At 54.5% G+C, this 18244-nt stretch overlaps 1 protein-coding gene across 2 annotated transcripts in view; it reads left to right on the forward strand.

The window, feature by feature from the left end:
- Positions 1-18230, forward strand: part of RET (ret proto-oncogene) — a 30770-nt gene extending 12540 nt beyond the window's left edge. Inside the window, exons 7-19 of one of the 2 annotated variants that reach the window (XM_031652364.1) lie at positions 84-209; positions 837-947; positions 1539-1658; positions 2470-2726; positions 4576-4723; positions 6404-6511; positions 7559-7773; positions 8041-8163; positions 9905-9975; positions 11569-11706; positions 12770-12869; positions 14459-14606; positions 15994-18230. In XM_031652364.1, the coding sequence (XP_031508224.1) occupies positions 84-209; positions 837-947; positions 1539-1658; positions 2470-2726; positions 4576-4723; positions 6404-6511; positions 7559-7773; positions 8041-8163; positions 9905-9975; positions 11569-11706; positions 12770-12869; positions 14459-14606; positions 15994-16151 (1823 nt within the window). In that variant the 3' untranslated portion in view covers positions 16152-18230. Of the gene's footprint in view, positions 1-83; positions 210-836; positions 948-1538; positions 1659-2469; positions 2727-4575; positions 4724-6403; positions 6512-7558; positions 7774-8040; positions 8180-9904; positions 9976-11568; positions 11707-12769; positions 12870-14458; positions 14607-15993 lie in introns of those variants that run through there. The other variant, XR_004177011.1, reaches the window with a different exon arrangement.
- Positions 18231-18244: the final 14 nt, after the last annotated feature.

Raw genomic sequence — 18244 nt, forward strand, 5'->3', positions numbered from 1 at the left:
GGTACTGTTCCCTGTCCTTGGGCACTGGCTGGGCGCTGGACCCAGGCCAGCCCCCTGTGACCCTGCTTGTCTGCCACCTGCAGATGTGGCCGAGGAGGCGGGCTGCCCCCTGTCCTGTGCAGTCAGCAAGAGACGGCCAGAGTGTGAGGAGTGTGGCGGCCTGGGCTCCCCAACGGGCAGATGTGAGTGGAGGCAAGGAGATGGCAAAGGTAGGTCCTGGAAACGCCCGAGGGATGCCTGCAGGGGCAACGGCACCGGTAGAAACGGGGTCCTGGGGCCCTGCCAGCCTGGGGTGGCTCTCCCTGCTCCAGGTCTGCTTTTGGCACCTCATCCCCCACGTGGCTCACGATGCCAGCATAGTGGGCAGCAGTGCAGGGCTGGGGAGAGGGCTTGTGAATACAGCAAATGGTCCCCAGGCTGGAGTCACTCTGGACTTGGGAAGGTCTGAACCAAAGTTGGGATATGCTGGGGACAGAATGGCCTTTTCTGGGAAGTCCTCGTCCAGGAGATGTGGTATGGGCAGGGGACTCATTGTCTGCATCAGCCAGAGGCCAGCCTGGGTGTGCCCACCACCATGAGGGGCCCTCACTGTGCAGCCCTGAGAGGGTCCTGGCCTCTTTGCTGTAAGGGCCACCTGTGTGAGGAACCCCCCATACCTCCTCTCCCATAAGCTGTGGCTCCCCAGGATGCTTCCGCTGGCAAGGCTCTGTGTGTGGTGTTTCCCTGCTCAGGGCTCCATTTGCTCCTCCCTAGAGGGGCAGGATCGGCCTAGGAGGTGGTGGGGGCCTGTGGCGGGGCTCCCACGTGGGTGACAGCCTGCTGTGTGTCCTGTGCAGGGATCACCAGGAACTTCTCCACCTGCTCTCCCAGCACCAAGACTTGCCCCGATGGCCACTGCGATGTCGTGGAGATCCAAGACATCAACATTTGCCCCCAGGACTGCCTCCGTAAGCAGGGTTTAATGAGGGCATGGGAACAGGTAGGAGATAGTAGGGGAAACCTGGATCCCACATGCACTTCAGCCAGAGTTGCCAGGGCTGTCAGTTTTATGCATCAAGCTGAGCCTCTTGTGCATTTCAGCGTCACCCTGGCCATGGGGAGGGAGCAGGGAGGGTCAGGGACGGGGGGAGGCAGGGACACACAGACTGTCCAGGTCCCTGCTGAGGCCCCAGAAATTGGCACACACAGATTTCAGAAGCAGAGAATGGTCAATAGGGACACTGACAGGGAAAGTGTGGCCCTGAGCTAGACAAGGGACCCTGCAATGTGCTGGTCAGGCCACCAGGCTCCAGTTTTGGAGGCAGAGTCCTTTGTTCAGATGAAATGTTAGGAGGGGGCCTGGCTTCACCCATGGCTTCAGAAAGGCACTGTGACCGAACCCTGCCCGGCTGAGCCAAGCTGCTGGGCGCCTGGCCTCCCTGGGCCTATGCTTGCAACACCAGTTGGGGAGGGGGCTCCTTGGGACAGTGCCCTCGAAATATGGGGGCCTGGGGTGGTCAGGCACCCCAGGGGGCTGAGTGGGCTATGTCTGCCCTCAGGGGGCAGCATTGTCGGCGGGCATGAGCCCGGGGAGCCCCGGGGGATTAAAGCTGGCTATGGTACCTGCAACTGCTTCCCTGAGGAGGAGAAGTGCTTCTGCGAGCCCGAAGACATCCAGGGTGAGTGGGTGGCAGCCACGACCACCACCACCTCCTGGGCCCATGGAGGTCTCAACAGCACATCTGAGGTCCCAACAAGGGAGGAAATTGCTGGGAGGCGAGTGGGCCCCATGAGACTTCCCTCCCTCCCTCTGGGCCTCTGTTACTCCATTGGTGCAACCCAGGAGAGGGGCCAGGGCCCCTATAAAGTGTCCTCTGGCCCTGAGTTCTATGATGAACAGGCCAGAAAAGCAGTTCTTCCACCAAACAACTTGTCAGGGTGACAGGTCACTATCCCTGTGACCATGCATCTGGGACCCACCCAGGAACACATTTCAAGGTCAACAGGTATGGTGGGTGGCACAGCCACACTGACTACACTCAGGGATGCGGTTCTGCCTGAGCACAGGGACACATTTCTGGTATTGAGTTTTCCGGTATTATATAGCCCTACATCATGAGCCACTTAATATTTTCATAAAGAAAATGCCAAAGACATTTGGAACAGAGGAAAATTTTAACCTCCCCTGCCAGCCCTCCAGTGCCAGCTGGTGTAGTGAGCATAGCCTCTGCTGTGTGACATTGGCAGGCTGTTCAGCCTCTCTGAGCCTCTGTCACCATCTGTAAGAGGGCAATAGTAGTCTAGGAGGGGGCAGTAAATGGCAGTACCCATGCCCGATGGGGTGTTCTCAGGCCTTCCCACACCTTCATGGCCACTTCCCCGCTGGTGCGGACACGGTTGGCTGGAGAGCCATGCGGTGGAGCATGCGCAGCCTGTACCCAGTGGTGCCGAGCCTCTGGGCCTGGAGCCTCACACCGCCCCCACCCACAGATCCACTGTGCGACGAGCTGTGCCGCACGGTGATTGCAGCCGCCGTCCTCTTCTCCTTCATCGTTTCGGTGCTGCTGTCTGCCTTCTGCATCCACCGCTACCACAAGTTTGCCCACAAGCCACCCATCCCCTCAGCTGAGATGACCTTTCGGAGGCCCGCCCAGGCCTTCCCAGTCAGCTACTCCTCTTCCGGCGCCCGCCGGCCCTCGCTCGACTCCATGGAGAACCAGGTCTCCGTGGATGCCTTCAAGATCCCGGTGAGGGTCCCCATGGGGCAGGGAAGACCACCTGCCCTCCCCAGATGCCTTCCAGGGAGGGAGGCCAGCTGGGGAGAGGAGGCCATCCCGTGAGGGACTGCCAACACTGGGCAGACGAGGCCCGTGCTCTGCCCCTATTTCCGTAGGGTGCTGTGTGGGGACAGTCTGTGGGGTGGGACCATGATGAGGTGCTGTTCCCATCCAGGTGAGAGGCAGTGGTCAGGGTCGCAGCATCGGGCAGGGGAGCAGCAGTGTGGATGGAGGGACACTGAAATCAGAGGGGGGTGCCTCTCTGGGGAGCCTGGCCTGCAGGTCTACGTGTGCTGCTCAGAGCCTCCAGGCTGTGCTGGGCACCGTGGAGCCTCCCTGTCCCGGCCAGGCCTGCTGTGTGGTGCTTCTGCCCTCTTCTGGTGGTGGCCTGCCCCTTCAGTGTCCCCACTAGCACTGTCCAGGGCGCTGGAAGCCAAGCCTCGTTCTGGGAGGAAAAGAGGCTCAGAGCCAAGGGTGTGAGTGAACGGTGAGCCATGCAGCTTATGGTGGCGTGAATACCTCCTCAGCAGGAGCCTCCAGGGAGGAAACTGAGCACCCAGTGGCCACAGGGCCCTGGCAGTTCCCATCTCAGGCTGGGAGGTGACCTGGTATTCCTGGGAGGGGCCACATCCCACAGCATAGCTCAGCCTGAGGCCTCGGCCCTGGAGCCTCCGTTCAGGCAACACCCAGCCCTCGGTAAGGGTGTGGGCCAAGGAGGCCTTCCCAGATGTGGCCACTGCCACTTCCCCACCAGCTTTCCTAGTTGGTGGTCCCCGTCCTGGCCTGGCCGCAGCTTACTCTCGTGGCAGGGCTCTAGGATGAGCCTTCAGAGTCCTTCATAAACCCAGCGGGTTTGTGCGAGGCTGCCCAGGAAGGCCACACTGGTCTGGGCTGCTGCTGGCAGAGACCACCACCCTAACCCCAATCAGCTCCAGAGTCACACTCATCAGCAGCAGGTCTTGGACCCGTGACTCAACCTCAGTTTTTGAGAGGATCAGGTTGATGTCGCCCTCATGTGCTTACTGCAGTCTCTGGAGTGTGGTAAACGGGTTTCCAGTGCCAGCTGTGGAGGTGACAGCCGCAGGGAAGCCATGGCGATGTCGACACTGACCTTGACTGTGGCTTCCCAGGGAACATGGGGCCAGACCAGGACAGCCCAGGAGCAGGAGATCTGGGGTGACAGATGCCCATAGCTGGCACATCGGGGGAGGGTTCCTGGATCCTGGCAGGCTTTGGCCTCCCTGGTCAGAGTTCAAGCACTGGGGGTGGGGGTCTGGGAAGGCATCTGAAGCAGTCCCAAGTGGGCCCGATGTGTGGATAGAACTTTGATGAGAGGGCAGGGTGGTGGTGCCAGCAGGCAGAGTAAACGGGTACGTGAGGGCAGGTGGCAGCCCTGGAGGAGTAGTGGTTCCACACTTGGAGGCAGAACATGGTGGCGCCTTTCTTTGCAGGGGTGGCTATGTAGAGAAGTTGCCCTGGACACTTCCACTGTAGCCGGAGGTCCTGGGCTGGACCAGTGCTCATTTAGTCCTGGGGCAGGGGTCAGAGGAGACAGTAGACCAAGAGCCAGAGACGGTCAGAGTACTGAGTCCAAGCCATGCTGTGACCACACCTGTCATGTAGCAGCTCTCAGGGGCCTGGCTGTGGGGTCCTGCCCTGGACAGAGACAGGCAGCATTGCCTCTGGCTCAGATGACAGCTGGTTCTCTGCACATTGGAACTTGTCCATGGGGGCTCCTTTAAGGGTCTTGCCTTCTTCCTCCCCTGTCATCCTTACACTTTTCTCCCCTCTTCTCCCACTTCCCTCATTTCCAACATAGGAGGATCCAAAGTGGGAATTCCCTCGGAAGAACTTGGTTCTTGGAAAAACTCTAGGAGAAGGTGAATTCGGAAAAGTGGTCAAGGCAACGGCCTTCCGTCTGAAAGGCAGAGCAGGGTACACCACAGTGGCCGTGAAGATGCTGAAAGGTACCTGCCAGGCACAGGCACAGTGCACCTGGGGGAGTCTCTGGGGCGAGGGGGCGGGGTGAGGCCCCTCCTGCCCAGCATGGGACCCCGAAGAGCCCCCATTGCTGTTTTAGAGCGGCTGCAGTTGGGGGACCCCTCCCATGGACCACTTGGGCCTAGAGAAGCAGAGCGAGGACTTTGTTCTCCCGGGAAGGCTCTAGCGGTGCTGCTGTGCCAGTGCCACTGAAGATCTAAGCTTTAAACATTTAAAAAGCCCTTTGGTTTTGAGCTGATAGCCGTCTTCACTCCAGTCTACCCCATTCATTCCTCTCAGCCCAGTGTCTCCTGGGGTCCTGGTGAAGAGACCACCAGTAAGGACTGGCCCTCAATCTCAAGAGACCCCCATGGGCCTATCTCGCCTGCATGCCCAGTCATGCCACAAGTTTGGCTCTTGATGGGCACATGCACCTACCCACACAGGCCTGCATGTCTGAGGCTGATGACTGCACTGAGTGGCCCCCTCTTCTGTGGCCAGGCCCCAGCCCTGTGGACAGCCAGGCTGAATGGCAGTGAGGGAGCGTAGTTGGTGTACACAAGAATTATTTGCAGTAGTCAGGGGCTGCACAGCACAGGGTGCTTCCAGATGCCTACCCAGCCCCTCAGACTGGGTTCACCTCCAAGCCAGTAAAACCCTGGACTCTCCAGGGGTATGGGGAGACCCTTGGATTTCCTTCAGCCATGCACAGCCCCAGCCACCCACACCTGATCCAAGGGGTCCTGGGGCCCCGACTCCCCAAGTCCTCCTATGTTGGAAATGTCCTCTCCCTTCCAGACAATCCTTCAGGACATAGGAGGTGGCACGGCACAGCTGGGCAGTGGGACAGCTGACCTGGGAAGGATGGCTTAGCCATGTGTTCTGACTCTTGGAATACCTTCAGGCCCAGGCACCTGCTGGGCATTCCAGGACAGCACTGGCCACCCTCGGGACGCGTGTGCCGGGCAGGCCACCCCTGTGGTGCCTCGTCCTCTTTCCATCATGCCTCTACAGTTAGACTCTCTGGGGAATCATGCTGTTCATTAAGAATAAGCCAGAATGTCAGGTGTTCAGTGCACTGGTAACACTGTTTTATCTCAGGTGCTAATGTGGGTCTTCTTAGTAACTAACGGAGTTTGAGCTGCTGACATGCGTGTGTGATGGATACATCAGCAGCATGGGAGATGCCTGGGCTCCAGGCTGGCCATCTCAGACGAGAGTGGGAAACGGGGAGCCTGATCGTGGTGTGTGGACCTCCTTCATGGCTCTCCACCTTCTCCAGGGCCTCTCCCCACAAGTCAGCGCGGGTACCTGGGGGAGTCCCCTCACCTTTCCAGAAGGATTAAGGAGGGGGATTTCTGTGGACCACTGTCTTCTAAAGACGACAACAGGAACATAATGCCACATACACAGGTGGCCCAGCCCTGGGACACTGGGGAAAGATCTGGCATGTGTGGATGCTGGCTCCTCAGGGTGCTTCTTCCTCAGGGCGGATGAAGCCCCTGTCCACTGACCCCAAAGGCTGGGAGAAGCCTCAAGCAGCATCTTCCTTGCAGGCCTCTCTGTCTGAACTTGGGCAAGGCAATGCCGGTCCATCCTGACCGGTATGGTCATGGAAGGGGCTTCCAGGAGGGATCGTTTGCAACCTGCTCTGTGCTGCATTTCAGAGAACGCCTCCCCGAGTGAGCTGCGAGACCTGCTGTCAGAGTTCAACCTCCTGAAGCAGGTCAACCACCCACATGTCATCAAATTGTATGGTGCCTGCAGCCAGGATGGTAAGGCGAGCTGCAGGGTGAGGTGGGCAGCCACAGCACCCAGGCTGGGGGCTCCATACAGCCCTGTTCTCCCTCTTTCTCCCTTTCCTGACTGCTCCTGCCCTGTTTCCTATTCTCCCTCTTTCTAGAAGCCTGGCTCAGGCCCCAGCCTGGAGCTTGTGTCTAGCTGAGTCCACGGGCTTAGTGGGCACTTCCCATCAGAGGGGCCGCGTGCTAGTGGCACTCCGTGGGCCCAGAGGGCTACTCAGAGGTCTCTGGTGTGACATTGCCATGTGTCCTCACCCAGTTCCAGGCTGAGCCCGTGGTGCAGGGAGCTCTAGGAATGGCCAGTGCATCCTGGGTACTAGGGTATCCTGGGTACCACAGGGCACTAGGTGTGCTGTGACCTCAGGTGACCCCAACCCCGCCCTGCGTGACAGGAACTTTGCCACCATTTCTCAGATAAAGGAGAACCAGGAGACCAGCCTAGTTTTTTGGTTTTCCAAACCACCGTGCTGCTCAGGGGCTTCCCAGCATGCATGTGCGGGTGTGTGTGAGAGGGATAGGGAAACACCGGGAGCACGCAGTAGGCATTCTGCTCAGCACCAGTAGAGTTGGAGGCTGGACCTGGGGCAGGACAGGCGGGAACAGGGAGCAGGCTGCGTCCAGAGCCCAGCGCCAGGCGGGAACCCTTGCATCTGCGCAGGTCTCTGCCTCCGTCAGCACCCCCAGCCTGCACTGGGGCAGGACCCAGGAGGCAAAAAGGCATGGGGTCCTAGCATCAGGGAGGGGTGCCTCCCAGGGCAGTGTCACCTGCCTCAGGCAACTCTAGAAGGAGGCGCCCACACGAGCAGCAGGAGGCAGAGAGCAAGTGGTTCAAGAGAGAACTGAGACTTCAAGGTCTTCGATCTCCACGGAGCTGCAACTGTACTGCCCGAGGCAGGGCTGTGTCTGCCCCCTTACTCATTGGGTGGCTGGGCCTGGGGGTCCTGCAGCCTCCCACCCCGGCTCCCGAAAGACCGGAGCTGCCTGACCCGCACGCCCAGGACCCCCTTTCTCCACCCCCAGGCCCGCTCCTCCTCATTGTGGAGTACGCCAAGTATGGTTCCCTGCGGGGCTTCCTCCGTGAGAGCCGCAAGGTGGGGCCCGGCTACCTGGGCAGTGGAGGCAGCCGCAACTCCAGCTCCCTGGACCACCCAGACGAGCGGGCCCTCACCATGGGCGACCTCATCTCATTTGCCTGGCAGATCTCACGGGGGATGCAGTACCTGGCCGAGATGAAGGTGCGTGCATATGGCTGTGCACCCAGCCAGCCCCGGTCAGGCCACACCCTGACCCACCATGTCCCTGCCACCCACATCCTGGCCTGCCACGCCCCCACCATGCCCCGCTCTAACCTGCCACGCCCCTGCCATGCCACACCCCCGGCCCAGGTCTCACCAGGCCGCTACCCGGGCCACACCCTACCCCTCTGCTGGTCAAACCAGGCTGAGCCAGTGACCGCTGCCGCCGGGCCATGGCCTGAGGACTTGTGCTGTTTTTCCTCGCAGCTCGTTCATCGGGACTTGGCAGCCAGAAACATCCTGGTAGCTGAGGGGCGGAAGATGAAGATTTCGGATTTCGGCCTGTCCCGAGATGTTTATGAAGAGGATTCCTACGTGAAGAGGAGCAAGGTGCCCAGTCCTGGGGGTGAGGCAGGGCTCCCGGAGATCCCAGCTGCACCACAGGGTGGGCAGTGCCCTTGAGACACCTAGGAAAGATACTGAAGATTTGTGGAACTCTAAGTTTTTTATAGCCCTCACCCCACATCTTTCTGACCCTGGGTCCCCAAGGACCCAGTTAGAACTCCGCTCAGCCTCTGGCATGTCCTTCTCCTCCACGGCCTCGAGGGCACCCCTCCCCTGCAGCACTGACTGAGGTCCTTGCCACACTTTTCAGAGGCCACCTCATGCTGCGGAACTAACAGTCCTCTTCTGCAGAATAAAGGTCACCGTTCTGATGTGACCTTAGCTCTTTTCTCAAAGAAAGGTGGGATGAAATTAGCAGGATCGTCATTCTTTGCAGAAAGGAATGTACTGCTTTACAAGTGAGGCTTCTCCTGCACAAGGGCCTTGGATGCTGGGCTGGGTGAGTTTAGAGGCATAGGAACCCCCTGGACAGGATCCAGAAATGCAGCCCAGCTTTGTCCAGGGCTATGAAACAGGCAGTGGGCACCCTTGAGGACACCTGGTTCCCTACCGTGGTCCTAGTTCCAGGACAACTGCCTTGGCCCTCTTAGTATTTCCGCCCATCTCAGCCCCTCTCCTGCAGCCTCCCAGTGGCAGCCCAGGCAGGTCAAGTTCAAGGGGCTGCTCAAAGGCCATGCTACCCAGACGTTCAGAGCAGACCCTGCTCAAAAAAGAAGAAGAAAAAAAAACACACACACACACACAAAAGGCAACTTCCTATGATTCAGCTTTGCTCTGAGGGGTCTGGAAAAGTCATTTGTGTTGCCAGGGGTTGTGAGCTGTTCAGTTTCTTCTGGGGTTTCCCTTGTGACAGCAGATCTCAGAACTGCTGCAGGGGAAGGGGTAGGGGTTGGCCCGGGCTCTGTGGAGGGTGTGGACACAGCCTTCCTGTTGATGTACTGGTCCTCCAGGGAGAGAAGCTGAAGGCATTCCTACACAAGGTGTGCAGGCTGCACTGTCACACACTGCTACCAAGACAGCCACAGTGCCCTAAGGACATAAATCCCTAATGTGTTTAAGTAAAAGAAGTGACAGTAATGTTGTGTTACAACCTAAGGCACACATTTTAAAAATGGACTTGCACCTTCAGGCTTGTCTGTGGAGAAGCTGTTTCTCAAGTTACCCTGGAAAGGATTTGTTAGGTCAGACCCCAGCACTGATGAGGGATGTAGGAGGCTGGGGGCACTCATTCAGAGATACTAAAAGCACCCTGCAATACAATAAGAGAGAAAAAACAGCCTCCCCCAAGGCACACAGACAAATCCCTTCCCTCAAGGCTCTTTCAGTGTGGTAGCTGCTGGCAAAGTGCCCAACATGGAAATGCTAGATGTTGGTTTCCCAAACACATTGGCCCGCAGAACCCTAGCAGAGATCTTGCTGGAGGAGTTCCAGGCCCATGCATAGGGAAGCACTGCTCTACACCACCAGCAGGCCGGTGTCGTGTAACAAACTGGCCCTGTGTGGCTGTGGGCGGGCAGCTGACTCCCGTCAGCATCTCAGCAATCCCCAAGAGGTTCAGGCTGAAGCTCCGGCCCCTTCAAAGCTGTGTGTGGCCAGCTCTGTGCCCAGGAGTGTCTACAGCACTCTGGCTGCTGAAAGCTCAGGGATAGGGCCTGGCCTTCTCCTTCACCCCTCCTTCCTAGAGCGTCAGAGTAACTTAAATGTCTTTCTTCCATCCCCTCTTTAGGGTCGGATTCCAGTTAAATGGATGGCAATTGAATCTCTTTTTGATCATATCTACACCACCCAAAGTGATGTGTAAGTGTGGGTGTTGCTGTCTTGGGGTGGGGGTTACAGAAACACCCTTATACGTGTAGTCGGGTCACGACGCCCATCTATGCAGTTTGGCCAGGGAATTGCACTGGCCCTGAGCACCTGTCTGCAGTGTCAGCCCTCCACAATGACCCCCTCACTGAGGGGACTTCATGATGTATTCATGAGGCGAATGGCTGGGCCAGGCCAGGCTGCAGTTCTGAAAGCTCCAGTGGAGCATGAGAGCAGAGCAGGTGGCCAGTAACCCAGCCTCCCCCGCCCTTGCCAGCCCCACGCCTCCCTCTGGGCCCCTTGGTGACTCACAGGCCCAGCCCAGCAGTTACCCTCCTGTGGTCCTGAGTAGGGCTTTGGGCTCAGGCAGAGTGCCCAGTGACTTGCCCCCACCCACAAGTGGAGCTTGGGGACTCCACCTGAAGATGGCCTTGTGTGAGTTTATAGATTGGTGTGCCCCAAACTGCTCAAAAGTGAAAGCCAAAAATTCATTATTCAGGTCCAATGACAAGAACTGATCACTTTCAAAACACAGGATTCTTGCCTCTAAAGTGTTCTATAGTCAGCAGAGGTGTGATGTGCATCTCTTTTTTTTTTTTTTTTTTTTTTTTTGATGGGAGAATAGGGTCTCACTCTGTCACCCAGGTTGGAGTGCAGTGGCACAATACTGGCTCACTGCAACCTCCACCTCCCGAGTTCAAGCGATTCCTGTGCCTCAGCCTCCTGAGTAGCTGGGATTACAGGCACGCGCCACCTCTCCTGGCTCATTTTTTTGTATTTTTTAGTAGGGACAGGGTTTCACCATGTTGGTCATGCTGGTCTCGAATCCTGACCTCAAATGATCCGCCCACCTCAGCCTCCCAAAGTGCTGGGATTACAGGCGTGAGCCACCACACCTGGCCAACACGTGCATCTTAAATACTGTGGGCTGTGAGCAACCATTTGGACAACAGCTTCCGAATTACATAAGCTGAGTGTAGGCTAGTTGGAAAAGGCAGAGAGAAAAGCATAAAGAAGAGACTGAATGTCACTGGATCACACCGCACAGTGACCTCTGGCTGCCCTCTGGTGTGCTCTGTGGTGTGCACATGTATGCTTTTTATTGCCCTAAATGGGCTCATGCGATGCTGTTTTGTGATATGATATTGTTCCCATTGCACAGCAAGTTTTCCTTCACAGTTAAAATGTTTTTCTATAGCTTTTTTCCTTCTAAGAGTTTATGAAATTTTCCAAGCACATAGAAATGGTGAAAGAACTATATAAGGCACTCTGAGTCTGGTGGTCTGCATTCTCACCCCTTTAAGTGCCAAACCTCATGTGCCTCTTGTGGGTGTGGCTGCTCCAATGGGAGTGGCTTGGGCAGGGACTTCAGCTTCATGGAGTAGGGGCCAGGCAGGCAGGCAGCCCTTCCGCACCTTCATACTACATCCATCTGAGCAACCAGACCCAGGCTGACATCTGTGAGCATCTGTGCTTGGGGCGGACAGGGTCAGCAGGTGCTTGGTGGTGGGGATTGACATCTGGGCCCCCCGGAGGGCACTGTGAGGGCCAGGTGGAGCCACTCACTGGTCTTCTCGCTCTCTGCAGATGGTCTTTCGGTGTCCTGCTGTGGGAGATTGTGACCCTAGGGGGCAACCCCTATCCTGGGATTCCTCCTGAGCGGCTCTTCAACCTTCTGAAGACCGGCCACCGAATGGAGAGGCCAGACAACTGCAGCGAGGAGATGTGAGCGGGAACCGGCTTTGGCCCAGCCTCACTTGGGAAGGGAGGGGACACCTGTGTGCATTCCCTCCCCATCCAGAGCAGCCCCAGGAGAAACCAGGAGAAGTGGGGGCTGGGGAGTGGGCAGGGCAGAGGTTAGAGAGCCATCCTTGGGTGTTGCCATAGATGCTGGGGGTCCTACCCTGCTGAGGGCTGGTGGACTTGCTAGGGGCTCTTATAAAAATGAGCGAGAGCAGGGACTGGTGCAATACAAGCTCGAGGGCTGAGAGCTGTCCCAGCATGACACTTGGGGAGGAGCTGGTAATTCCAAATGGCCCAGGGGGCACGTGTTAAGGGGTGCCTGAGCGGAGGTACAGAGCCAGGCAGGGGCAGCCTGGGCTGCAAACTGAGAGGTTGAAGCCTTTACACTCTTGGGAGAGATGGTCTTAGAAACCAGGCGGAGAACAGATGAGAAAGGGCTGCCCAGAGGCAGAGATGCTTGGTCCATGCATTCCATAGAGTGGGGCGTGGAGGGGGCATCCTGGGCCAAGAAGCCAGGCACCACCTCCCTGGGCCCCCAGCTGGTGGCCAGTTGGAGCACTGTGGTCTGCCTGGGCACCCAGCAAGCAAGGACAGTGTAGGACAGACATGTGATTGCCAAAGGTTCTTGTTTGTCTGTCTCCACACCTAAAAGCCCTCAGTCAATTCATCCTTCTTGAGAGTTTTAAGGACGGGCACTTATCACTTAGCTGCCAGAGCAGGCATAGTATCCAGTGAGCTGTTTACCAGTGTCTTTGCAAGGGAAGTAAAAATGAATCTCCCTTGGAGGGAAGGGAAGCCTATAGGATTCTGGACCACAGCTCTGGGAGACCTGAGCACAGTGGCCCATGAGCTGGGATCCTGCAGACAGGCCATGCCCCAGTCCCAGCAAGGCTCAGAGATATCAGCGATGCAGAAATAGCTTTGGGGTTGGAGACAGAGCACACTGGGCCCAGGGTGCAGGGCAGGGTGCGGTGACTGTGGTGGGCTGTCCTTCCGAGACCTGGCCTTGCTTGGGTCACATTGGCCTGTCTGCTCTTCCCACCAGGTACCGCCTGATGCTGCAGTGCTGGAAGCAGGAGCCAGACAAAAGGCCAGTGTTTGCGGACATCAGCAAAGACCTGGAGAAGATGATGGTTAAGAGCAGAGTGAGTGCCTGGGGCCAATTCCCACCAGCTGAAAGTGGCATGGGAGACTCCAGCCTCACCCCAGGCAGTGGTTTTAGCCCTCAGAGTTCCCAGTGGGAGGCCACAGTGGGATTGTGCAGAGAGAGACAGTCATGCTCTCCCCTGCGTGCAGACAGCAGACTGAACCCTTCTCAGGCCAGGCTGCTTGGGCTTCTTTTCAAGTCATGAAGAAACCAAGATTCTTGACATTTAGGAAGAGCTCTCTACTGACAGGCATGGGAGGAAAATATTCCAAAGCCAAAAAAAATTGTTTTCCATAATGGAAAATGAGAAAGTCGAGTTGAAGCAAGTGCCCAAAATTCAGATGCCCAGAGGGGAGCCCAGCTGGGGGAGGGCAGTGAGTAAGGAGCAGTGGAGACTGTGACAAACAGCCAGGCCCCTCCAAAAGGTTCCTTGCTGGGGTACCTGTGGCCTGCAGAGAAAGGAGCCAGGAATGGACCGGGTCTTCTGAATTTTACGAGGTTTATGTTGTCTCCCAGTTTTTATTGTTAACAATTCATTTAAATTTCCCAGAGCCGAATGTAGGCAAAACAAAGCTTATCAGGGGGTGACCAGAGTCAGCCCGCGTGCCTGGAAGTACAGTTTGTGAGTTCTACACATTTTCAACCAGTTTCATCAGGCAGCTGCTAGGACCCGTACTGTGTCTCAGAGGCTGGGAATCCAAATAAACAAGACCAGCACAGCCCTGTCCTCACGGGGTTTACACACAGACCTTGTCTTAACATTGGCACATTTACTGAATTGTCACTTCTTCAGACTTGGATAGCAGGATGCAGGACCTAGGACCCCGTAGGAACACTTCACATCACTGTCTCGCTTGGATGAAAACTCCCAAGTCCTGAGAATGCAGGGTTGTTCTAAACAGAAGTGATCACTGGTTCTGGCCTTCCTAGAACAGTGCTGAGAAACAGCCAGGAAAACACTGGGCCCCTCTGTGCACATTCAAGCTGGGCATTGAAAGGAGCAGATGCAAGTGGCCCCTCATGCTGGGGAGCCTGTGCCTGTAGCAGGGTCATGTGCACCCTGACAGCACTGTCAGATTTCAGAAGTCTCAGCCCTGACGTGATGTTCTAGATGACAGGGATCCTTGGGGAAAGCTGGAAAACATCCTGCAGGCTGGGGCTGCATCCTGGCATGTCGCTGCAGTGGGCTTCCCCAGAGCCTAAGGGTTTGTCAGCGGGCCAGTTCCCTGCCACCCGTCTCCGAGTTGGGCCAGGGGCGGCTGGATGAGGCATCCCCTGGGGCTGCCCTCCAGGCCCTGGAGATACGACCCTGAGGGAGCACATTTCTGTCCCCAGGGAGGTGACTTTCTAGGGGAAGAGACAGAATAGACAACAACCAGGGGGAGCCATGGGGACCTCAGAGCAGGACCAGGCTAGCCAGGAGTCCTGGGAGCTCAGCGCAGCCTGGCCCTGGTCTCCCGGAGAGGCCGGGAGATTGTTGCAAGGTGGAGACTCAGCCAGAGCCTCTGCCCTGAGGGTGGCAGGGGACCTGAGTTGTGTCTAGTCGTGGCGCATGGCGTGGAGTGACCGGCCATCTCTCTCTTCTAGGACTACTTGGACCTTGCGGCGTCCACTCCGTCCGACTCCCTGCTTTATGACGACGGCCTCTCAGAGGAGGAGACACCCCTGGTGGACTGTAATAATGCCCCCCTCCCTCGAGCCCTCCCTTCCACATGGATTGAAAACAAACTCTATGGTAGAATTTCCCATGCATTTACTAGATTCTAGCACTGCTGTCCCTTCTGCACTATCCTTCCTCTCTGTGATGCTTTTTAAAAATGTTTCTGGTCTGAACAAAACCAAAGTCTTGCTCTGAACCTTTTTATTTGTAAATGTCTGACTTTGCATCTAGTTTACATTTAGGCATTTTTGCAACTATGTTTTTCTAAAAGGATGTGAAAATAAGTGTAATTACCACATCGCCCAGCAACTTAGGATGGTAGAGGAAAAAACAGATCAGGGTGGAACTCTCAGGGGAGACCAAGAACAGGCTGAATAAGGCATTTCTAGGGTGGGAATCAAGTCATAGCACTTCTACTTTAACTACGTGGATAAATTTACAAATCTGGGGAGGTATTCAGTTGAGAAAGGAGCTGCCAGCACCACCCACCCTGCACTGGGAACACAGCCAGGTTCCCCCAGACCCCTCCTGGGCAGACGGGTGCCTCTCAGAGGCCACCTGGGACTGGCAAGCGGCCACTGGCCAAGCCTCAGCCCCAGTCCCAGTTGCATGTCCTCCATCCGGGGCAGTGAGATTGCAGGAGCTGGCCGGCCCTGGGAGGACACACCCCCACTGCTGTTTTCACATCCTTTGCCTTACCCACCTTCAGGACAGTTGTCACTTATGAAGTCAGTGCTAAAGCCGGAGCAGTTGCTTTTTGAAAGAACATAGTCTGTGGTGCTGTGGTCTTGCAATGGACAGTAAATATGGTTCTTGCCAAAACTCCTTCTTTTGTCTTCGATTAAATACTTGAAATTTTTTTCTGTTTCCTAACTTCATCATTGGTTGTTTGAAATCTTGGAGTTTCAAGCATTTTTTCAAGCTGAGATGGTTCCTTTTGCATGCCTTCTGACTCACTGACTCCTCACTGGCTTTGTGTCTAGTGCCACACTCCATTTGTGCTGACGATGCTATGAGGCTGGCCCGCGTGCGCCCTCGATTTGGAAGGTCCTCTTCTCCGTTGTAGGCTCCAGACAACAGACGAGTGCCTCCTTTATGTTAGAGAACGTTTTATAGAACGTTCCCGCTGCAGTAAGCCAATGAGTGTAGCAGTGTGCTGTTGCCCTACACTGCCTTAGAAAAAGTTAAGCAGTTTGACAAATATACATCAGATTTGAGAGTCTCAAGCTCATAAAAGTCAAATTGGTAATGTCTGTTAAGTTACATTTACCAAGAGAGCACATGATATTCCCTTAACGATAACAGTGTTTTTGGAAACCTGAAGCACAAAACCATTAATATAATTGGCACAGAAACCATGAGTTTGGTTTGAACATCAAAGGGAGTTTTGCCAAGGCCTTACTGTCTGCACTTGAAGTTTTGGTTCTTCAGTGCAGAACAAATGATCTGTTTTCATTTTTAGGCATGTCAGACCCGAACTGGCCTGGAGAGAGTCCTGTACCACTCACGAGAGCTGATGGCACTAACACTGGGTTTCCAAGATATGCAAATGATAGTGTATATGCTAACTGGATGCTTTCACCCTCAGCGGCAAAATTAATGGACACGTTTGATAGTTAACATTTCTTTGTGAAAGGTAATGAACTCACAAGGGGAAGAAACGTGCTGAGAATGGAAAGTCTACCGGCCCTTTCTTTGTGAACGTCACATTGGCCAAGCCATGTTCAGTTCCCAGGCGGCAGACTCGTTTTTGGTAGTTTGTTTTAACTTCCAAGGTGGTTTTACTTCTGATAGCCGGTGATTTTCCCTCCTAGCAGACATGCCACACCGGATAAGAGCTCTGAGTCTTAGTGGTTAAGCATTCCTTTCTCTTCAGTGCCCAGCAGCGCCCGGTATTGGTCTGTGTCCATCAGTGACCGCCAACGTTCTGTGTTCACATGTGTGGGTCCACTGCTTACTAGCTGGTGTATGAAATTGGACCTGAACTGTTGGATTTTTCTGGTTGTCGCAAACAAGGCAAAAAAGTTTAACATGAAGCACACACACACAAAAGGCAGTAGGAAAAATGCTGGCCCAGATGACTTGTCCTTGTTCAGAATGAGAGCCTGGGAGGGCCTGGGGGTAGTGTCAATGCCCCTCCAGGGCTGGAGGGGCAGAGGGGACCCGAGGGTGGGCCTGGGCTCAGCATTCGAGATCTTGAGAATGATTTTTTTTAATCATACAACCTTTTCTTAGGAAGACATTTGGTTTTCATCATGATTAAGATGATTCCTAGATTTAGCACAATGGAGAGATTTGATGCCATCTTTACTGTGTGGATGGTGGTATCAGGGAAGAGGGCTCACAAGACACATTTGTACCCCGGGCCCACCACATCATCCTCATATGTTCGGCACCGAGCAACCACTACCCCTGATGAGAACAGTATGAAGAAAGGGGGCTGTTGGAGTCCCAGGACTGCTGACAGCAAAGGCTTTGCTGCTGTGAATCCCACCTGCCACCAGCCTGCAGCACACCCCACAGCCAAGTAGAGGCGAAAGCAGTGGCTCCTCTGACCTGTTAGGAGCAGATAGGGCTTGTACTCACTTTAATTTGAATCTTATCAACTTACTCATAAAGGGACAGGCTAACTAGCTGTGTTAGAAGTAGCAATGACAATGACAAAGGACTGCTACACCTCTGATTACAATTCTGATGTGAAAAAGATGGTGTTTGGCTCTTATAGAGCCTGTGTGAAAGGCCCATGGATCAGTTCTTCCTGTGTTTGTAATTTAATGCTGCTACAAGACGTTTCTGTTTCTTAGACTCTGACCATGACTCATAAGCTTCTTGTCATTCTTCATCGCTTGTTTGTGGTCATAGACGCACAACACTCCTCCAGTCTTGTGGGGGCAGCTTTTGGGAAGTCCCAGCAGCTCTCCTGGCTGTGTTGTCAGCACTGTAACTTCGCAGAAAAGAGTCGGATTACCAAAACACTGCCTGCTCTTCAGACTTAAAGCACTGATAGGACTTAAAATAGTCTCATTCAAATACTGTATTTTATATATGCATTTCACAAAAACAGCAAAATTATGGCATTTTGTGAGGCCAAGGCTTGGATGTGTGTGTAATAGAGTGTTATGGTGTGTGTGCACACACCCAGAGGGAGAGTTTGAAAAATGCTTGTTGGACACCTAACCTGGCTCTAATTTGGGCTGTTTTTCAGATACACTGTGATAAGTTCTTTTACAAATATCTATAGACATGGTAAACTTTTGGTTTTCAGATATGCTTAATGATAGTCTTACTAAATGCAGAAATAAGAATAAACTCTCAAATTATTAAATAAACTCTCAAATTATTAAAAATGCCTACACAGTAAGTGTGAATTGCTGCAACAGGTTTGTTCTCAGGAGGGTAAGAACTCCAGGTCTAAACAGCTGACTCAGTGATGGGGAATTTATCCTTGACCAATAACCTAATTGTCTATTCCTGAATTATACAAGTCCCCATCCTTATTAGCTCTATTGGAATTTTCATACACATATATGCAGAAGTTCCTAAGTATTAAGTATTACTGAGTATTAAGTAGCAATCTGTCAGTTATTAAAATTTGTAAAATCTATTTATGAAAGGTCATTAAACTAGACCGTGTTCCTTTTTTTGTAATCAAGGTGACTAAGAAAATCAGTTGTGTAAATAAAATCATGTATCGTAAAATGTGTAACCTTTTT

Source organism: Papio anubis, chromosome 11 (assembly GCF_008728515.1).
Source record: "Papio anubis isolate 15944 chromosome 11, Panubis1.0, whole genome shotgun sequence".
NCBI classification, from domain to species: domain Eukaryota; kingdom Metazoa; phylum Chordata; class Mammalia; order Primates; family Cercopithecidae; genus Papio; species Papio anubis.